The sequence below is a fragment of the Pteropus alecto genome, unplaced genomic scaffold (assembly GCF_000325575.1).
Source record: "Pteropus alecto unplaced genomic scaffold, ASM32557v1 scaffold44, whole genome shotgun sequence".
Lineage (NCBI taxonomy): Eukaryota > Metazoa > Chordata > Mammalia > Chiroptera > Pteropodidae > Pteropus > Pteropus alecto.
Window position 1 is genome coordinate 3419120 of NW_006436812.1, and position 20952 is coordinate 3440071.

The 20952-nt window shown below is 47.7% G+C and overlaps 1 protein-coding gene across 4 annotated transcripts in view; it reads right to left on the reverse strand.

Annotated features, from left to right (window-relative positions):
- Positions 1-20952, reverse strand: part of MGRN1 (mahogunin ring finger 1) — a 48593-nt gene that overhangs the window by 25597 nt on the left and 2044 nt on the right. For all 4 annotated transcript variants that reach the window (XM_006913859.3, XM_015591168.2, XM_015591166.2 and 1 more), the window contains exons 2-5: positions 6926-7044; positions 5058-5146; positions 4415-4561; positions 3138-3255 (exon numbers count right to left, since the gene is read on the reverse strand). In XM_006913859.3, the coding sequence (XP_006913921.1) occupies positions 3138-3255; positions 4415-4561; positions 5058-5146; positions 6926-7044 (473 nt within the window). The remainder of the gene's footprint in view (positions 1-3137; positions 3256-4414; positions 4562-5057; positions 5147-6925; positions 7045-20952) is intronic.

Consider the following 20952-nt stretch of genomic DNA (forward strand, 5'->3'; position numbering starts at 1 on the left):
AGCAAATGCACACAGGAAAAATGTCTGGAATACACGCCCCAAATGGTCAGAAGTGGTCACCTCTGAAGGAAGAGACTCATTAGGGAGTGTTTTGCTTTATAAATTGTGTAATTTGCAAATTTTACAATATATATACATTATTGTTTTAATCTTTAAATAGGCAAACCTGCAGGAAATGACTAAAAAAAGGTGGATGGCCAAGCCTCTAATGGCATGATGCCTAAAGCCAAGAGGACACCTTGGCCATGTCTGGAGACATCTTTGATTGTCACAACTGCAGAGAGGGGTATTCCTGCCACCGGAGATGCTGCTCAACATCCTACAGTGCACAGGACAGTCCCCATCACGGAGAATGACCCAGGCCCCAAATGTCAACAGCATCGGCTGAGAAAGCCTGGTGTAAAGGAGAAATCTGAGTTTGATGCCAGAGTGTCACATCTCTAACATCTGCCAACATCCCCTTCAGGAGGCAATGACATCATGCTAGGATGTAATAACACTGTTTTGTTCTCCATAAAGCTTAACCTCTGAAACTTTCTATTTATGGCAAGCTTAGTAGTTTCCCAGCTACTGCAATGGCTAATAAAGTTTCTATTTAAAAATACATGTAACGGGGTAGGTGGGATGGAGTGACTGCTTAAAGGGTACAGGATCTCCTTTTAGGGTGACGAAGATGTTCTAAAACTGCATACGGTGCACAACATTGTGAATGTACTAATTGTCACTAATAATAAATTTTATGAGTATTCTATCACAGTAAAAAATACATGTAAGAAAAACTGAGTTGATTTTGAGAAGAACACATTATAATGTGTGATAATCAGAGAAGGCAAAGACAAGGACAGGGTCCTGAGATATAACTCAACACTGGACAAGCCCAGAGTTGCCACCCATCGTGCCCCCACCACCACACCCACCTCACCACACGCTGACAAGTTGGGGATGCAGGATCCCTGATACCCCGAGGGAGAAAAAGGGGATGCCTTTACATGGTACTCGAGACTGGTTTATGACCCAGGTGTGCCCCAGGAGAAGTGACCTCACGGGGAGTCTAGAACCCATTTTGCTTGGCCAAAATGCCAAGGGACAGAAGTCACCAAACTGAGGTGTAGCCCCGGCCCAGGTACCACATAAGCCACTCCAGGGCAGAAGCACCACTTGTCTGCCCAGCTCCTTTCTGCAATCCCAACTCCTTTACCTGTGGGAAGCTGCTCTTCCGCCATTCACGGGAGGGTGGGCAGGACCAGATGCACCTGCTGGGAGTGTGCACCCACAGGAATGGAAGCAGCAGATGGCATGGTTTTGTGCAGGGGGGCCCCCAGGGATCTGCTGTTCAGCTTTTCCTCTGACTTCAACCACCCCGTCCTTCCTTCAGAAGACCTGTCCTTCTCACACAAGTGATGCAGAGGTGACTTCTGTTGCTTGCAGTCAAAGCACCCTGACTAGCAAGCACACATGGCCAGGAACAAACAGCAGGGCCTTCATCGGCTGATGTACCCCATGATCTAGAACATTCCTAGCCACTTCCTAAACTACAGCAAGCCCTGCTGCCTCCGTTTCTTTCCCCTTCTGTATTTTAGTAACATAAGACACGACTACCTTCTAGAGAATTCAGCTAAGTGAAAGAAGCCAGACACCAAAGACCACATATTATATGATCCCATTTATGTGAAATGTCCAGAATAGGCAAATCCACAGAGACAGAAAGCAGGTTAGTGGTTGCCAGAGGCTGGGACGGGGGGGAGAAACAGGGGTTAACTGTAGATGGGCGTGAGGAAAGCATGTTAGTGGTTGCCAGAGGCTGGGACAGGGGGAGAAACAGGGGTTAACTGTAGATGGGCGTGAGGGAACCTATCGGGAGGATGAAAACATTCTAAAACTGGACTGTAGTGATGGTTGGGATCATAGATTTCCTAAAAACCACTGAATTTAACACTTAAAATGGGTGAATTTTATAGTACATAAATTATACCTTAATAAACCAGTAAAAAAAAATTAAATAATTCAGAACGGTATATAGTGTCAACACTCACGCTGTATGGTCTATCCTTTGGCATCTGCAAGGGACTGATTCCAGAACCACCCCAGATACCAAAATCCTGGGATGCTCGTGTCTCTTATATAAAAGGGTGTAGAATCTGTATATAACCTACACACATCTTCTCATTTTTTTTTATTTGCTTTTAACAGTCTCTAGATTACTTACAATGACTAATACAATATAAATGCTATGGAAATAGTTGTCGTCCTGTATTATTTAGGTAATAACGACCAGAAAGTAAAGTCTGTACATATTCAGCACAGAAGCAACCATCCCAGCATAGGCCTAATCGAATAGGATATGTTCCCCCCCACCACCAAAGAACCTGCAGCTGTAGAGGGCCAACTATACACGTATAGTGTGTATTATATAACCTTCTTCCTTATCCAAGACCCTCTGCAGAAACAACCACTGTCTTCGGCTTGATGGGCATCTTTTCCGAGTTTTCCTCAAGACTTATATACACATCCATGTACCTGCAGAAATGGTTTTGTGCATTTTTGTGGTTGCTACATACACGAGATTATACTATATTTGTTTGCAACTTACTCTTCTCTGAATCCAGAGGGGCTTTCCACATCAGCATGTACAGTATTCACAGATCTCTTTCATCTGCTTTAAGTCTGCCCAGCATCCATAATGGACATGAACTAGAGTGCCCATGTTATATATATGGGTGGTTCCTGTAACATTAGTGAACTAAGTAATCCCCTCATGGTGGGCATGTAGGTTGTTTCCAATTGTCACTATTACAGACAGAGCTGCAATGAACACCCTTTGGGTCCTGTAAATTAACGTCCTTAGCTGTGGAACTGCTAGGTGAAAGGCATCCTGCCACACTGCAGTCTCACGGCCCCGCAAAGCATGGTGCCCAGAGCCTCTAACTGCTGCTGTTCCATCCCACCTCCATCATTCAGTCCAGCCAACACCTGGACCGAGCAACACCCCACAGTCCAGTGCATGCCTGACTGAGCAAAGGTCTTGGTTGGTAGCCACTTCCGATGCTTATTGACCATGTGAGGAATCTGAGCAAACGAGCCTCTTATTCTTGTCCCCCACAAAGGGGAAGGAACTCAGGAAAGGCGCAGGAGGTTACCTCATCATCCTTCCACTCTGAGAAGTCGATCTTGAAGGAGGGCAGGGAGAACTGCTGGCTCACCCCCCTCTTATAGTGGACCGTCTCGGACTGCAGGGCGGGACTCTTGGGACTGTACCTGAAGAGGCAGCCGAGAAAGGATGGTGAGACTCTGCCAGGAGCAAACGCTCTGCCACATCCCTTTCTCAGGGTGATCCCCACTGCCACACGACCTGAGGCAGAGGCCAGCAGGCACGCCTGCTGGTTAACTTGGCTACCTTTCCAGATATGGCTATGCCTTTCCATTGGTTTTTACAGTTTGTTGACTTTTTGAAAAAACATGGTACAAAAATGTACACAGTGCAAAGTGCCCTCTCCCCCAGCCCTGAACCCGCACTCTATCTTTGCTCCCAGCCACCTGCTTCTCTGCCCATCCACAACCCAGGTATCACTCCCGAAAGAATTAAAGCATAGTCACATCTGTATGTGTAGGTGTCTATTCTTTAATATTCAACTAGCAGCCCACCTACACTCCGCTCCACCATTCCTCATGCACCCCGAAGGTGTCCCGTAACCACCATATACATGGGTGTCATGTTCTCTGAACACTGTATTGGCTCCACTGAAGCTGTACTCTGATTCAATCGGGCCCCCACTGGTAGACACTGGGTGGTCTCTAGCACCTTGCTTTTCCAAACAATGCTTCCAGGACCCTCTTCTGCACACATCTTAGCCATGCATGCAAGCATATCTCCAACATAAATTCCCAGAAAAGGAATGGCAGGTCAAAGAGTATACACATTTTCAATTCTGATAAACTCTAGCATCTTCCCATTCAGGAATCCAACACACATCCGTCACTCATCCCACTCTGCCCCATCCCACACCTGCTGTCCTTGGGGCCCCTCTCTCAGTCTCTAGGTCAAAGGACACTCTCGAGGGCTTTGACACACCTGGCCTGAGAAACTGGCACTGGGGTTGGGGGTGTGGCCTGTGAGCAGACTCAAAGCCTAAGCTCCCAACCACCGCTCTATCCCCAGATTAAATCCGGCCTCCGAGCAGTTTTCTCCCACAAGATGGAAGCCAGTGCATTTCTGCCTGTCCCGTCCAGGTACGGCCCCACGGACTGGAGGCAGGCATGACAAGGTCATGGTGAAGTTGTAGATTTCAAAGTATGGGGGCCCATAAGACCCTATTTCAAATAAAACCTCTGAAAGTTCAAATATATAATTCAGACAGAAGCAGAGCTGCTGGGGCCCTGACCCACCTCCTCAGTGTACCTAGCACCCCAGACTCACACAGCCATCCCGTTCAGAAACTCCTCCGCCGCCTGGCAGTAGATGGTGATGGCCACCCGGGCATCAGCATCAAAGGTGAACTCCAGGCTGTAGAGGACGCGGGGCTTCTCGCTGTCCTCGGTGGGGCTGTCGGCACCATCTTTGTACCTGCCAGGAAGGCAGAGGGACAGGTAGCAGGTCATAGGTCAAGCCTGCAGGAGCGTGCCTCCCCTGCTGAGCACGCACTGTCCCCAGAGGGGTCCCTGAGTCAGCTGCCTGGCTGCGTCCCACCTTTCTAGAAACATGGAGACCCAGTCCCTGTTGGACAACAAGGCCCAATAATGCAGGGTTCTCCTTCCCTTGCCTCCTGCTCATAGAAAGGGAGATAAGTTCTCTCGGTTTAGAGATGGCCCCAGACGCATCGGGTCTTCCAGGGTTAAAGCAGTTCCTCAGCCCTGACAGTCTGGACTGGGTCATTCTTGGCTGTAGAGGCATCCTGTGCACTGTGGGGTGTTTAACAGCCTCCCTGGTCCCTGCCTGCCAGATGCCAGGAGCACCAACCCCTCCAGTTGTGACAACTAAAAATATCTCCAGACACAACATCCCTGGGGTACAGTCACCTTGAGAACCCCAAGTTTAAAGAGCAAGGAGGAGTCAAGATTACCTCACGAGCCGGAGTGAGTCCTTTCGGATATTCACCAGGCTCCTCAGCGTCTTCACCGGCTCATGGGGGGCAGGGGTGACGTAGGGAAACTAGGAAGGAAAAACCCAAAAACCCAGGTGACTCCCTGGTGTGGCAGGGTACAGAAAACAGGGATAATCAGAGCACTGGTCACATCCCCTCCTGGTGCTCCAGGGCCCTCATGCTGACCACTGGATGATATTATTTTCATTCACATCAAAGGAAACTGTGGACAACATGATCAGCACGTGGGAGAGATGGGACCAGACCATTCTGAAAGATTCCGGTCATGCGGTCATGGTCCCCCAATTCCAGGAAGGGCTCTCGGGAAACACAACCTAGCCTGAGGGGTCTGGGGGGCAGCGATTAGGGTTGGGCTCATTTCTGGAGTGGGACCCAACATCTGCTGCTCTGGACAAGGCGGGCTTCCCATACAAGGATGATGGACAGTAAAGATTCCGGAAGGGACACGTGCACACAGGAGTGCTGTAAAAGTGGCAGCATCTGGAACATGTGGATGGTCAATGTCAGTTTCCCGCTTGTGATAGGGCTCTGGAGTTTTACAAGACGCCATCCCTGGGGAAAACCAGGTGAATGACATATGGGGGTCTCTCTGCGTTATGTCCTACAATTGCAGGTGAATCTACAGTGCTGTCCAAGTAAAAGTTGAAAAAAACCAACAGATTAACGAGAAGCCTGTACGAGCCAGGCCCTGGGTCTAAGACGATGCTCTGAACATGTGGAAGGCGAGGGTCTAGCCTCACCCTCATAGACTTGGGAGGGTGTCGGAGGCCCCACTGGTCCCTCAGGTGGGGGACACTCTCAGCCCCAGCCTCTCACCTCCCGCCCATTAAAAGATCAAGATTTTATGTCAACCAGCTGCGTCATGTCTAAAACAGTCATGGAGACCCCTGGTCCAGAGGACCCCTCACCCCAAGCCAGCCCCCTGACTCAGCAGCCTTAGGGGACGGAATCCAGTGTCTCTTGAGGGAGACGGCCTCCCGCCTGGCCCCGCAACACTCTCAGCCCCAGCCTCTCACCTCCCACCCATTAAAAGATCAAGATTTTATGTCAACCAGCTGCGTCATGTCTAAAACAGTCATGGAGACCCCTGGTCCAGAGGACCCCTCACCCTAAGCCAGCCCCCTGACTCAGCAGCCTTAGGGGACGGAATCCAGTGTCTCTTGAGGGAGACGGCCTCCCGCCTGGCCCCTCATCCACACTGGGGATCCAATACTGGACTCGGAGTTCCCCCTCAAGAGCCCTCTCTCATTCCTCTCTTTTCAGTCCCTATCTGTCAAATGTTCTCTTCTTTACTGTCTGTACCACCCTAAGGAACAGGGCAGGATCTGTCCTCTGCCCTAGGCCCCTGGAAGGGTCCTGGGCACACAGACAGTTCCAAATGTGCATTGAATGAATGAATGGACAGCAGTGCACAAACATGGGCTTCTCTGGTGACTGGTGAAGGTGAACCTGTAAAAACTGTTCACCAGCTGTTTGCGTTTCTCCTGTGGATCACATCTTTTACCCACTATTCCATGGACCATATATGTTCTTTTTTCTTTTTAAAGAAAGTTGTCCAAGAGGCCTGAGATCAAAACCATAATCTTCTATAACCCCAAAGCCTGGATGCACCAGGTTCAGTAGCAGCTGCTCTGTCCCCCAGTGACCCACCCTGGGTCACCCAGCCTCTAAGGGGGTATCACCAGGACATGCCTCAAGCACATGTCATGTGCACACACCCAGCTTGCGGATCTGCCCTGTTTGGGGTGACTCAGTGCCCATTCATCCTTGCACCTGGGACACTGAGGGCAGGGTCCACTCACGTGCCCAGCTCTGTTGAGACCGACCTGGACTGGGCGATTGCCCAGGAAGTTCAGATCCATGTTCTCTCCAAAGAGGTAACCTTCAGGGTGGGGGGTGTCAAATTTCTCACCTCCCATGAAAAAGTGCGAAGCAAAGTAGTTTCCTGGTTTAAAAAAACAACAACAATTGTAGATTAAGAGTTGATACAATCCCGTGGGAGCATCTAATGGCCAGAGAGGCTCAGCCCTGGGAAAGGCTCTACTCTGAGAGAAACCAGCACAGGCCATGGCTTCCACTCTCGTTCCAGAAACAGGCCTCAGCCCTTCCACCATGCCGGTTCCACCTCTGCGCCCACCCCAACACCCTTCCCTCTCTTGGACTTCTCCCCGCTGCTCAGGAACTCATCCAATCTTAACTCTAACACCATTTCCTTCTGTAGCAGGGTGAGTTGTGTCCCCCACGAGGACATGTTCCAGTCCTAACCTCCTGTATCTGTGCACGTGACCTTATTTAGAAACAGGGTCTTTGCAGATAGAATCAAGAGGTGAGACTAGATTGGGGTGGGCCCTAAATCCAGTGCCCAGTCTTCATAAAAGAACCTGGGAGATTTGGACATAGAGACACATACAGAGGGAAGGAGGAAGTGTGACAATGGAGGCAGACACTGTAGTGACGTGGCTACAAGCCAAGGAATACCTGGAGCCACCAGAATCTGGAAGAATCAAGGAAGAAGCCTCCCCTGAAGCCCCCAGAACGAATCAACCCTGTCGATACACTGATTTTGGACTTCCAAAACTGGGAGAATAAATTCTGTTGTTTTAAGCCACCCAGTTTGTGGCACTTTGTTATGACAGCCCTAGCAGACTATACATGTTTCCTGACCCCAGACTAAGTCAGCTCCCCCGACCCCAAATTCGAGACCCGAGTACTTTTTTGCCTTAGCAGTGACCATAGTTTAAAACTGTTGGATTTGAATTATCATTTCATTCATATCTGACTTCTCCTTTGAGGACTGAGGCTGGAACTGGTCTGGAAGGAAGGATTGGGAAAAGGCTGAATCAGGCACAGGAGCCAGGCCGTCCCTGCAAGGCCTTCGAAGTGAGAGACAGGTCCCTGGCTCTGAACCTCCTGCTCCAACCTCCTCCTGGAGACCTGCAAGGCCCAACCACATCATGTCCCACAAGTTCCCACAATTCCCTCTCTGCAGGCAGAAAACGGGTGAGGTAACCCTCCTCCAAGAAGGCCCGCATGGGATGACCTCCTCGCATTCACGTCTCTGGACAGACTTTTTCTACAGTGGACAGGGCTGACCTGTGTAACCAGCAGGACACTGTGGAAAGGATGGAGCAGGACTTACAGGCTCAGGCGGAGGCCAGCCTCTGTGTTCTGAGGACACTCAATCAGCTCTATGGAGAGGTCCACACAGCAAGGAACCGAGGCCTCCAGACACCAGCTGGCACCAACTTGCCAGCCCTGTGAGGGAGCCACCTGGGAAGCAGATCTCGCAGCCCAGCCAACAGCTTGACTGCAACCTCATGGGAGACCCTGAGCCACAGCCACCAGCTAAGCCACTCCCAAATTCCTGACCCACAGGAACTGAAATAACAAGCATTTATTGTTATAAACAGTTAAATTTTTAATTTGTTACTTAGCAAGAGATAACACAATGGGCTTCCCTCCTCTTTATCCTCTTGGGTTCCTGATTCTAACATGCTTCCGTGGCCACCACTCTGGTCAAAGCCATCAGCAACTCCTGCCTGGATTACTGTAATCCACTCCGCCAGTCGCCCCTCTCTCACTTAGCCCCAAAGTCTGCTTCCCACATCCCGCTACTCACAAACTTCTGATGACCTCCTAATCACACTAGAGTAAGTCTCAAACTCCTCCCCATGGCCTGCCAGGCCCTCCACCATGCAGACGCTGCCCACCCCATTCACACCCCAGGGCCTTGGCACTGCTGTTTCCGCTGCTTAGGAAGCTCCTCCCCAAGAGCTCTGCCTTGATCCTTCGCCTCACGTTCCCTTCTCAGCAAGGCCTTTTCTGATCCTTTCTTTTTTACATTAACAACCCCTCCGCCCTCCTTGCTAACCTCCTCCATTCTCCTCTGTTTTATTCTTCTCCAGAGCACTTTCTACAACTTGACGTACCATACACAGGAGGCCCCCACACCTTACTGCAGGTTTTAGGCCTCAATAACTTCACAGTATAAATGCTACAGACTAAAACCTCTGGATTGAGAGACAATGGATGAATATTCCTTTTTGGCGGGGGGTGGGGGCTTTAACTGTATTTTATAGACTTTCTATAATTAATCTGTATTAAAACAAAAAAATTATTTTAAAAAGATTGGTGACGTGTGTTACAGCAGTGGTTGTAATACCACAAAACTGGAACCACATTCTGGAAAAACCACTGACCTGTACATTTTAAAAGGGTGAACTTCATAGTATGTGAATATATCACAATAAAGCTGTTATTAGGAACCAGAAGAACTTGCTTGATCAAATTGTCAGCTGGTAGATCATCAACGATTTTGTTTTGTATTAGATCTTTATGTGATCCTTACTTTGTTTTGCAAATAACTTAAAATTAGCTGCTACTGCTATATCAAACCTCTGTTAATTCCTATCTATTGATTTATGTGAACAAGGTTTCTTGACTTAAAAGTGAAAAACAGAACAAGAACTGACGCTGACTTGCCTCTATTAATAGGTTTTATTCAACTGTGAGTACATGAATTAACTGGGAGAAAAAAAGCAACCCATCCAGTTAAGAGATACATGCGCAATGCTTCTTAGTATTTGTTATTTATAAAAACTGAAATGTTTATGTTGTTTGGATCAATTTACTTATAATGCCCACACAGACCAGAAGAAAAATTCTCACTTTTAAAATTCTCATTTCAATTCATGTACATATTTTGGTTGTAGAAACATACAATATGGTCATGAATAAGACTTTCAGCATACAAAGTTGAAACCACCTTCCATGTTCCTCAACAAGGAAACGGACAAACGGCAACAAGACAAGTCACTACGGCAGTGACAAGATGGGACCACAGTAGTTAAAAGGAGTGAGCCAAGTCTCCACCTGTCAGCACGGCGCAGTCGCAAAGCGAACACGACTCACACAGAGGAGTGTGAAACACATCACAGAGAAGCCTTGCAGCTCAGATGGGGAACACCTACACGTGGAAAAGAATGAACCAGACGTGGGGAGTAAGCGCCCAGGTCCAACATGGGGCAGAAGTGTGAAAGAGACAACGATATGAAAAATGCTAACCATGAATTCTAAATGAGGGCATTCACTGTTACTCTCCGTACTTTCCTGTTTTTTAAAATGCTCACATTTTTTTTAAAAGGAACGTTTAAAGGAGGAATGTGTGCACCAGAGGGCACTGGTAGCAGCTCCCAGGTGTGTGTGCATGTGTATAAGTGTGTGCGTGCGGATGCTGTATTGTGCATGGATGCAGATGTGTACATACATGTGTATACAGATGGATAGTATGTACGTTGTGCTTGTGTGTGCACAACCGTATGTGTACACGGTGTGTGTGTGTTACGTATATATTATACATCTGTGTGCGTGCACACTTTAGGACCTAGAGGTGTAGACGGAGCTATGAAGAGGCAGGAAGAGAAAGAAGAAAAGGTAATTGAGGAGAGGAACAGAAGGAAGACATGAGGGTGAAAAGAGAACAGACGCCACTACCACTCCACCAGCTCTTCCTCCACATCCCCGAGGCAGCACCCTAGCCTGGTTTTCCCAGGGAACAGATCCTGCCCCCACTTTCCAAGCAGGAAACTGCACTCTGGGATCACCAAGCTGGTGGTGGGGCCCGGCTCAAACCGGACGACTCCCAGCGCACTGTGTCTCAGCACCACGCCCGACGCCTCCCCTCCCACAGCACAGCGACGGCAGCAAATGGTCAGTGGTGTCATCTCCGGTCACGAAGGGTAGCTATCCCCACATACAAAGGCCTTCCGATCAGAAAATCCTTCTATGGCCACACTCCGAGGGCCTGCCAGAGGCCACGATTTCAGCATAGAGCCCCAGCTACGTGACACGAACATGCTCCAGGTACATGCAGCCTCAGAGCCTCAGCGGGGCTGTCCTCGAACATGATGGCTAAAATAAACTCATGCTCCTGTCTCCTCCTTCCTGTCACTGGTCAAGGGGCACAGGAGCTCAAACAGTTCGCCTCTTCTCTGTGCCAGGGATTCATACTCTGCCCTACTTAAAGGTGTCCAGGTGACCTGGCTGACAAAGACCAAGAGCGTCCTGCTGGGAGGCCTCCCGGCATTCTCACACATGGCCCCATTTTCCTTCGTACACAGCAGGTGCGGAAGGACACGTGTTCATCATCTTCTACAGATGAGGAAAATCAAAGCCATGAGGCTGCCGGTGAGCGGCTGTCTCGGTGACAGCTGAAGGAGGTGAGCAGGTGCCTTCCGTTCCTCATGGGCCACAGAGCCAGCCAAGTGGACTTCTGGGGTTTCCTTTTGTTTTGTCCTTTCCGCTTTCAAATGTGTGTATCGTACACGTGTGTGCAATGACCATCATTTACATCGGAAAAATGAAAACATTCTAAATTACTTAAATGAACCAACCCTGCTAAGCGGGGAGGCACCAGGACGTGCAAAGATCTGCAAGGGATCAGACTGAAGGCAAAGCACAGGTCAGCACGGAGAGCACAGCTAGATTCCACTAAAAGAAGGGTCTCGAAGGATCCTCACCAAATTGCTGGCAGGAACCTCTGAGAAGGCAGGGAGAAGGCTGGGAAGAATAAAGTGGGGACCTCCACATTCTCCCCGAAAACACCTGCCCTGCTTGAGATTTTTTTTTTTTTAAACGCAACTTTATCAAGAAACCAGAGTTTGGGATCCTGCTACAGACTGAAGGTTTGTGCCCCCGCCCCATTCGCATGTTGAAAACCTAACCCCCAATGTGATGGTGTTTGGAGGTGAGGTCTTGGGGTGATTAGGTCATGAGGGTGGAGCTCTGATGAATGGGACCCTCACCTCACCCTGATCTGCGGAGCAGGGCTGTGCATCTTGGTCACAGGATGCCCACCTCACTGTGACTCCTGAGGGCTGCCTGCCTGGAGAATATGGGCTCCACGTGCCCAATCTGATGTCCTTTCCAGGGAGGTTCTTGGCAACCAGCCTCGCTCATACACCAGATGCTATCCCCATGCTAATGCTATCCTCAACACGAACCTCACCATGCCTCCACCTGAGGGCTGGGTGCCCACCAGCCACACTGCAACTAGAGATTGTGCTCCGCACTACCCACCTGGCCTCGTGCCACCTTTCCAGCCCATTTACCAGGATCCTGGAGCTTTCTTCATTCTCTCTGGCCCAAAGGGCTGCCCCCACCTTTCGACTCCAGAGCGAGGCCTCCCATGACCTCCTCCCTGCAGGCCATCTGCCCACTCTTCAGTAAATCCTATTTTTCCTTGTTTGTTGGTTGTTTATACTCTGTTCTCCCCTTACCAAGACCAGGGGTCCTATGTTCGTTGTCCCATATTTCCGGTGGCCAGCACTAGGGACTGCACAGTAGGAGCATGACAAAAATTCATCAGATAAATGAAAGTAGATGACACTGTTATTACTATTTGATAGCTGAGGAAACTGAGGCACAGAGATCAAGTAACCCGCTTCAAGCCACACACCAGTGAGATCCAAACTGAAAAACCCATGCTGATCCAAGAGCCCATCATTCTCAACGATGCCAATCCAATGTGTTTTTTTCAACACCACCAATCCTCCAATTCTCAGCAGATGCTGACCCAGAGGCCTACAAATTTAGCTCAATTCTGCCACTATCTACCTGCAGATCATCAGATCCTACAGGTTAAGGGTTTAGTCTCATACAACTGCCCCCCTTCACATGCCAATCACAAGTTGTCACCTATGTTTCTGACCAATTGGCTATAGATCAGAGGTTCCCATGACTTCCCCCTTAGGTTCATTATTTGCTAGAGGAGCTCACAAAACTCAGGAAAACAGTTCACTTACCAGATTACTAGTTTATTATAAAAAGATCCAATCTGGCAACAGCCAGATGAAAGATGCAGAGGGTGACGTATAGGGAAGAAACGCAGAGCTCCCGTGCTCTCTCTCAGCATGCCACCCTCCCAGAATCTCGGTGTGTTCACCAACCTAAAAGATCTCCAAAACCCGCCCTTTGAGTTTTTATGGAGGCTTCATTATGTGGGCATGACTGATTAAATCACTGTCCCTTGGTGATCATCTCAATCTCCAGTCCTCTAATCACACAGTTGGCTCCCCTGGCAATCAGCACCTATTCTCAGGTGCTTTTCAAAAATCGTCTCGTTGACATAAACTCTGGTGTAGTTAAAAGAGATATCTAAAACACCCATTTCACTTTTATCTTTTATCACTTAGGAAATTTCAAGGGTTTTAGAAGCTCTGTGCCAGAAATGAATGAAGACCAAACATATATTATTTTATTATAAATCACAATATCCCTGCCAGGTAAACCATGACATCAATAAAGACACCCTCCGTGCTCCCCTCCTAAGAAACAGAACTGGCCCTGGAACCTGGGACACTGGTGTGGATTTTGCTTAGCTGCCCTAGTCATCATTCGTGCTCCAACGGAAAGGTGACAAGGCATCCGTAAAGGCTGGGAACAGTTCATTGATTTCAACAGCTGAAAACTGCTCTCATTCTGCAACGGGAGAGATGTTCCCAGTGACCAGCTTCCTGAAATCTGCTGCCGCTAAGCCCCAGCTGGGCCTGACCAGCTCAAGATCAGAACATTGCAAGTCACCACAGAGTACAGATCTCAGAAAAGCATCTCCAGGCCCTTGAGAACACCCTGCCAGGGGGAAGGCCAGCAGCCCCACAGCCTGTGAGCCTGTTTCCAAACAGTGAAAGAGACTGCCCCGGAGGGGTCCCACCCACCTCTAGTCTCCCTGCTCAGATTTCCCCTCGGCTAAGGTCACACATGTGCACAGAATAGCATTCTCTGCTTGCCACACTCAGGCAGGTGTCTGGGAGCCCCTAACCTCTCTGGGGCTCAGTGTTCCCATCTGTAACATGAGAGATTCAACCTGCACTCTGGCTGCAGATGAGATTAGAGGGCAGCTCAGGATGACCTAAGGATAAAAGGAGCCAGTTATGCAAGGGAGCCTTGCACAGGTGAAAAGACACTTGATAACCCTTTGTTTCCCAGCCTCCTTCTAATGTGAAAGCCTTACTCATTACAGCAGGCCCATCTTAAAAGCTCTCGGCCCCCAGCAAGAAGGGAAAATTAAGCAAAGATTCTAGTTCAGTGAGTTCCCTTAAATAGTTGTAGCCACCTTTTGCGGTGGGGCGGGGTGGTGAGGGGGCAGCTACCCCCAGAATGTGTAGCTCCCGCTCCCTGGACATAGCTAGTTGGTCAAGGTGGGCTTCTGACTGTCCACCTTGGGACAAAAACCAGATTCTGGGACAAAAACCAGATTCTCTCCCTTGTGGAACTGGGGATCACAGGACTTGGTCCTTGAGGGCCCCTGGTGGGCGGCAGTCGTCTTTACCCATGTCACAGCACCATGACCCCAAAGCCAGAGCAGAACAATGGTTGTGCACTCTGACAGTGTCTACTTCTTGGTTCCCCAACCTTCCAGTGCATTCTATTTCTTGCCTAAGATAGTTTCCACAAATGCCATAGTGATGGCCAATTTCCAAAGAATTCAACATGTAATAAAAAGCACTTAAGAAAAAACTCCTGTAAATCAGGGAGTAAAAAGAGACACTCCAATATTAAAAATACGCCAAAAATGTCACCAGGCCCCTCATAAAAAGAGAATGAGAAATGAATGGAAATCTACATACAAGGTGCCCAACCCCATTGGTCATTAAGGGAAAGTAAATTACAACTACAACAGATTTCCCTGGCAAATGAAAGAGAAAAGCAACAAATAAAACACACACCCAACACTAGCCAGTGTTGGTGAAAAGGCACAGTGAACGGAACTCTCACGTTTGGCCGGTGGGGGTGTGAATTGGTTCAACTGCTCCACAAAAGTGTGAAACTTGCTGATGCTGCACACGTGCACCCGAGGGCCCCGCACCCACTCCCAGGTATGAAAATGAACCCAAAGAGGTGAGTAACTCAAGGAGTCAAAATCACAGAGTCAGAAAGGAGAGTGGTGGTTGCCAGGGGCTGGGGAAGGGAGGATGGGGAGTTAGTATTTAATGGGGACAGAGTCTGTTTCACAAGATGAAGAGTCAAGGGGATGATAGTGCTAATGGCTGCACAACAATGTGAATGTATGTAATACCCGAGCTGTGCACTTAAAAATGGTTAAGATAGTAATTATTATGTTATGTGTATTTTACCACAATTAACAACCCTAAAAGAAAAAATAAATAAACCCAAAGAAATCAGATTCATGGACACCAAAGCCAGTCAGTCACAAGAGTGTCCATGGCAGGATTTGCCTAAGAGCCCGAACCGGAAGTTCCCCCGGTGCCCCTCGGCATGAACAGATGAACACACGGGCATCAACAGATGCTGGAATATCATGCAGCACAGAAAGGAAACCGACCACTGTGCTCCATGAACCATGCCAGGGCCTCGCATCACCGAATGTAGAGGAAAAGAGTGTCTGGTTCCATTTATATCAAGTTCAAAAACAGGCAAAACTCATCTCCACAGGGATCAGGAGGGGGTTTCCCAGGGAGAAGGCAACTGCCAGGGGCTTCTGGGGGCTGCTACTATTCTATTTCTTCAACACGTTCACTTCATGATCATTCATGAAGTGTGCTTATGATTTATACATCTTCCATACATGTTACACTTTGATTTTAAATATATATGTATATATACACTTTTTTGGTTTGAGATATCTTATTTCAAGAATATCATCCTTCCTGTTGACAGAAAAAAAATCCAAATGGCATGTTATACTTTAACAGTGTTTACCTAAAGCCACCTAGTATACCAGACACAATTTTTCAATTGAAAAAGACTCCAGAAACTAGTATTACCTAATGTACAAGGTTTAAGTTAAATTTATTTCCATTATTATTCATAGAAAAAATAGACAATCGATGCAAATGACACAAACATTTTTTAAAGCACTGAAATATTCTCCCTAAAGGCTCCCTGGGGAGTCTGATCACTCAGGAACATGGCAGTGACCATGAGTTCCATGGAGCAGGAGATCTGGATAGCAGAAAGCTGCAGTTATCAGAAAAAAGGAAGGACCCCAGGGCAAACTGGAGGGGGCCAGCACAGAGGTCTGCCCACCTCGAGAAATCGGCTCAGGAGCACCCAGGACCAAGAGGGAGGGCCCAAGTCGATAGGATGAAAAGCCTGAGAAAATGGTATTCTTTCTAACCTGCCTCAGGCCTTCTTTTAGACACAGAAGTGGACAGATGTTCCAAAGTCAGAAACACTCCAGCCTCTCACTTCCTCATCTAGTTATATGAGAAAGTGAGCTAGCTGACTTTTGTGAGACAGCTACTGGCCCTTCTCCCATGCTGTTCCGTGACAGTGGCTTTCTGCAAGGACTGGGCCTCACTCCTGTTCCAATCCCGTCCTGGTGGCACAGGCTAGGGCTGAGCCTGGTTTGCCCAGCTCTGAGGAGCCGGGCAGATGCAGAGGCAACTGGCAGAACTGAATAATTCTACGTTACTTACTGAGCCCTTGAGTTAGGCGCTGCAGGGGAAGTGTATGTGACACCATGTGCCCTTCATTTTATGGGACAACACAGAAATGTGAGGCTGGATCACTATACATGCCAAATGGAACATGGCCCTAAGCAAAGTCTGACCTAGGCAGCACTGGGTTTAGGAGATGGCAATGGGCACTGCCCGCTGCTGTGTCATCCAGGAAGTGCAGGACATGCCCCATGAAACTTTCAGGCCTACTGGAAAACACAAGCTGGCTGGGCTGGGGCTTGGTTCCACCCTGCCGTCTCACGTGGAGTCTCAGAATCAGAACTGAAAGAGGCCTGGGGAGCCAGAGGTTAAGTGGGTGAGTTGGAGACCGGTCCTGAGAGCAAGTGACTGCCTCAGGACTTGGAATCCAGTGCTTCTGCCACCATACCCAGCCATGTTTGTGGAAGAGTGTGCTATAAATACAGTAAAGGCCAACCCAACTGTGAAGAACGAACACACACACACCCCTTTTATCCTGGGCAGATAGGCCCTCAGAGCCTCAGCCAACTATGGATGGCAGCAGCCACCTTCATGGCATGGGATAAAAGGCCCCTTGGCTATCCGGCCAGAACAGCACCGGCTCTGGCTTTGCCAGGCTGTGCAGACCTTCAGAGAGCACAATTTCAAAGGGCCAAGAAAGGTTTTGTTATGTACCAGGATGAAACATATGGTGGGGTCAATGTGAAAATTCAACAAAGCCCAGGGAGGGCGAGGCTGGCAAGAGCTGACATAAGGCCAGGTTATTTTAGAGTCAATGGGAAGTGCTGGTTTCTCAAAAAATCCCAGAGAAACTATGAAAGGTCCGCTGGGGCATGCACGGAACTGAGAGAAGGATGCCGGACCTCAGAGACAAACGGGCAGAGCTCCAGTGCCCTCTCAAAGCCTGGAGGGTGGGAGACACTTCAACATCAAGATCCAACAAATCTCAGTCCTGAGCCAAAGGGCTCGGGTGCCAAAGGCAGGCTTCTAAACCCAGGCTACCCACTGCTTCTTCTTCAGGGAAACAGATGCCTACCCACCCCTATGGTCAACTTAAAAGTTTTTTGTTGCTGCTGTTTTTACCTAGAATATAACAGCTTACAGCTGAAACTTATTGGATTTCGTTAACCAATGTCACCATAAGGATACATAAATAAGTAAAAATTTTAAAAAACTATATATATATGTATGTGTGTATGTATATAAATAAAATAGCTGAAGCTCAGGAAATAGCTCTTACAACAATAAACTCCAAACCAAACTGAACGAGCAGAAGCACAGAACTGGTTCTTATGTGAATGGCACAGGCGACAACTGGGGAAGGAAAATGTCTGCTCACGGTGCTGGCGATGATGGTGCAGGTTAGGTCTTTGAGCAGGGAGGTGAAACCCCGTGTGCAGGTGAAGCCGCTTCTTCCCACCCCCATCCCACTGCTACTGATGCATGGGTCTCAGAGTACAAGCTTGCCTCCTTGGGACAGTGATGGCCCATGGACCCCGAATGACCCCAGTGACAGAGGACACCCTTGGTGACACAGAACATTCTCCCTTTGCTAGAACACCTGCCTCTGCAAGGCTCTACTCCGGAAAGGATAAATCCAACACCAGCATGAAGCGTGGTCACCAACATCATTCTCAAGCAGATGCTTCTAGACTGCCCTCAACACAAAGGCACACAGCACACACACCTTGGGCTCCTCCATCACACGGCAGAGACCCAGGAGTCCTCGGCCCCCATGAGGTAAGGCGCAGCCCAGTCTGATCGGCTTGCACACTAGGGAGATGGGGGTCGCCTTCTGCAATAATAACGCTGCACAGCATTTATTAAATGCCTACAGTGTGCAACGCCCGGGTGCTGGTCGACAAAGGGCTCGTTCTGATTTCTAGTTCCCCCATCAAAGAGGACAAAAGTCTGGTGTCACGAGGATATGGCAAAGCTCCAATAAGATAATGAAGGTGAAATAATCTTAAAGTACACACACCTGATATACAAAAGGTTTAGGTCTAGGGCATATCCCCACCCCTGCCCTGGGGCTGGTGGGTCACAGGGCTGATCGCCCCTCCTTCTTATACTTGTCTAGGGTGGCCTGTCTCTAGGGTGGCATGACCTCCCTTAAATACCAGGGCAGGGCAGCAGGCATGGCTCTGAGATGCACAATTAACAGTAACAACAGGGTAGGAGAAATAACTGTGGCAGCAGCAGCCCACTGCCAGGCACTCCTTGTGGGTAGCTACTGCATTCCAAGCTTCTGCATATCGGACACAACCTTGTAAGTGCTAGGTTGTGACCCTTGGCTAGGGACCAGGTGTGACTGGCACAAGGGCAAAGGAGTGCAGAAATAAATTCTCACATTTATGGTCAACTGATTTTTGACAAAGGTGCAAAGGCAATTTGATGGGAAAAGAATATTCTTTTCAACAAATAATGTTGAAATAACTGAATAGCCATATGCAAAAAAATGACCTTAGATCTTTATTTCAACCATACATGAAAAACATTGACTCCAAATGAATCACAGACCTAAATGTATGATCCGAAAAACGATACAACTTCTAAGGAAAAAAAAGGACAAAATCTTTGCGACCTCGAGCTAGGCAAAGATCTCTTCGATATAATTCCAAAAACATTAATCATTTTAAAAAGTTGATAAATTGAACTTCACCAAGATTTAAAACTTATGTTCCTCAAAAGACACCATTAAGAAAATGAAAAGACAAGCCACGAACAGGGAGAAAATATTTGCAAATCACAGAGCTGAATAAGAAATTGTATCATCGTATCTAAAATACATAACTCAATAAAAAGACAATCCAATTTTTAAAAACCGAATAAAAGACTAAGACAGACCTTTCACACACAGATATACTAATGGCTAAAACACACACGAAAAAATGCTCAACATCATCAGTCATCAGAGAAATGCAAATCAAAGCCACAATGATACCACTTCACACCCACTAGGATGGCTATAATTCAAAAGGGAGACAATAACAAGTGTTGACAAGAATGTGAAGAAACTGGAACCCTCATACACTGCTGATGGGAATAAATGTAAAGTGGAGCAGACACTATAGAAAACAGTCTGACAGTTCCTCAAAAGGTTAAACAGTAGAGTTATCCTGATTCAGCAATTCCACTCCCAGGTATCTACCCAAAAGAAATGAACAGGGCCCCACAAATGTTCAGAGCAGCTTTATTCATTAACAGCCAAAAAGAAGAAACAACCCAAATGTTCATTAATTGAAGAGATAAAATGTACTATACCTGTACAATAAAGTACACACACATTACAATATGGATAAAGCTCAAAAACATTACGCTAAGAGGCCAGACACAAAAAAGACTAAATGTATGATTCTATTTACGTGAAAAGTCCAGAAAAGGCAAGTTTTAAAGACAGACAGCATATTAGTGATAGGGTGGGGATAAGGGCTGACTACAAAGAGGTACGAGAAAACTTTGAGGGTGATGGAAATGTCCAAAACTGACTGTGGTGATGTTTGTACAATTCCATAAATTTACTAAAAAAAAATTACCAAACCCTATGTTTACAACAGATGAGCTATATGGCACACAAATTATACCTCAATAAAGTTACTGAAAGTAAAATAAATATAATGAAAACAAAGCAAATGCTATTAAACTCAACTTAAGTACCATTCCAGTGCATGCTGAAAGTCTCGAAGTGAAAGAAAATTGGACAAGAGATCTCAAAAGTTCTCACCACACACACACACACACACGCACGCACGCACGCCGAAAGAAAATTGGACAAGAGATCTCAAAATTTCTCACCACACACACACCCACACACACACACGCACGCACGCACGCACACGTACACAAACTGTGAGGTGATGGATGTGTTACCTAATCTTATTGTGGTGATCATTTCCCAATATATACATGTATCAAATCATTACACTATAGACCTTAAACTTACACAATATTATGTGTCAACTGTATCTCAAGCTGAAGGGAAAATTGGACAGTGTTAGGTGTTAATAAAACATTAGCATCTAAGGATTCTTTCTCCTTGATATAATCAACAAAACTGACAGAGACCTAAAAAGATAACTTTCTCATAAAAACAACTGAATGGTCCATGGGGGCACCCCTAAAATCGTCTCAAACTCCCCTGTGGTCCCCAGTCCCCCGCTGGACAACCAATACAATTTTTAAAACTGCTAAGGTCCCTTCTGCCTCCAGCTGATCCTCTCTCAGCAAGGCGGCCCAAGGGACAAGGAAGCAGAAAGGACAACCTTTGGACTGGACAAGCCCAAACACTGCTGTTGCTGGCAGCAAAACCCAGGTGGCCCTTGGCATTCACCTGGGTGCCAGCTCCAATCGATTAGTCGTGGCTGACTGGGGTGTTCGTTGGTGGATTCTGAAACCAAGTCCAGGCTCAGTGGGAA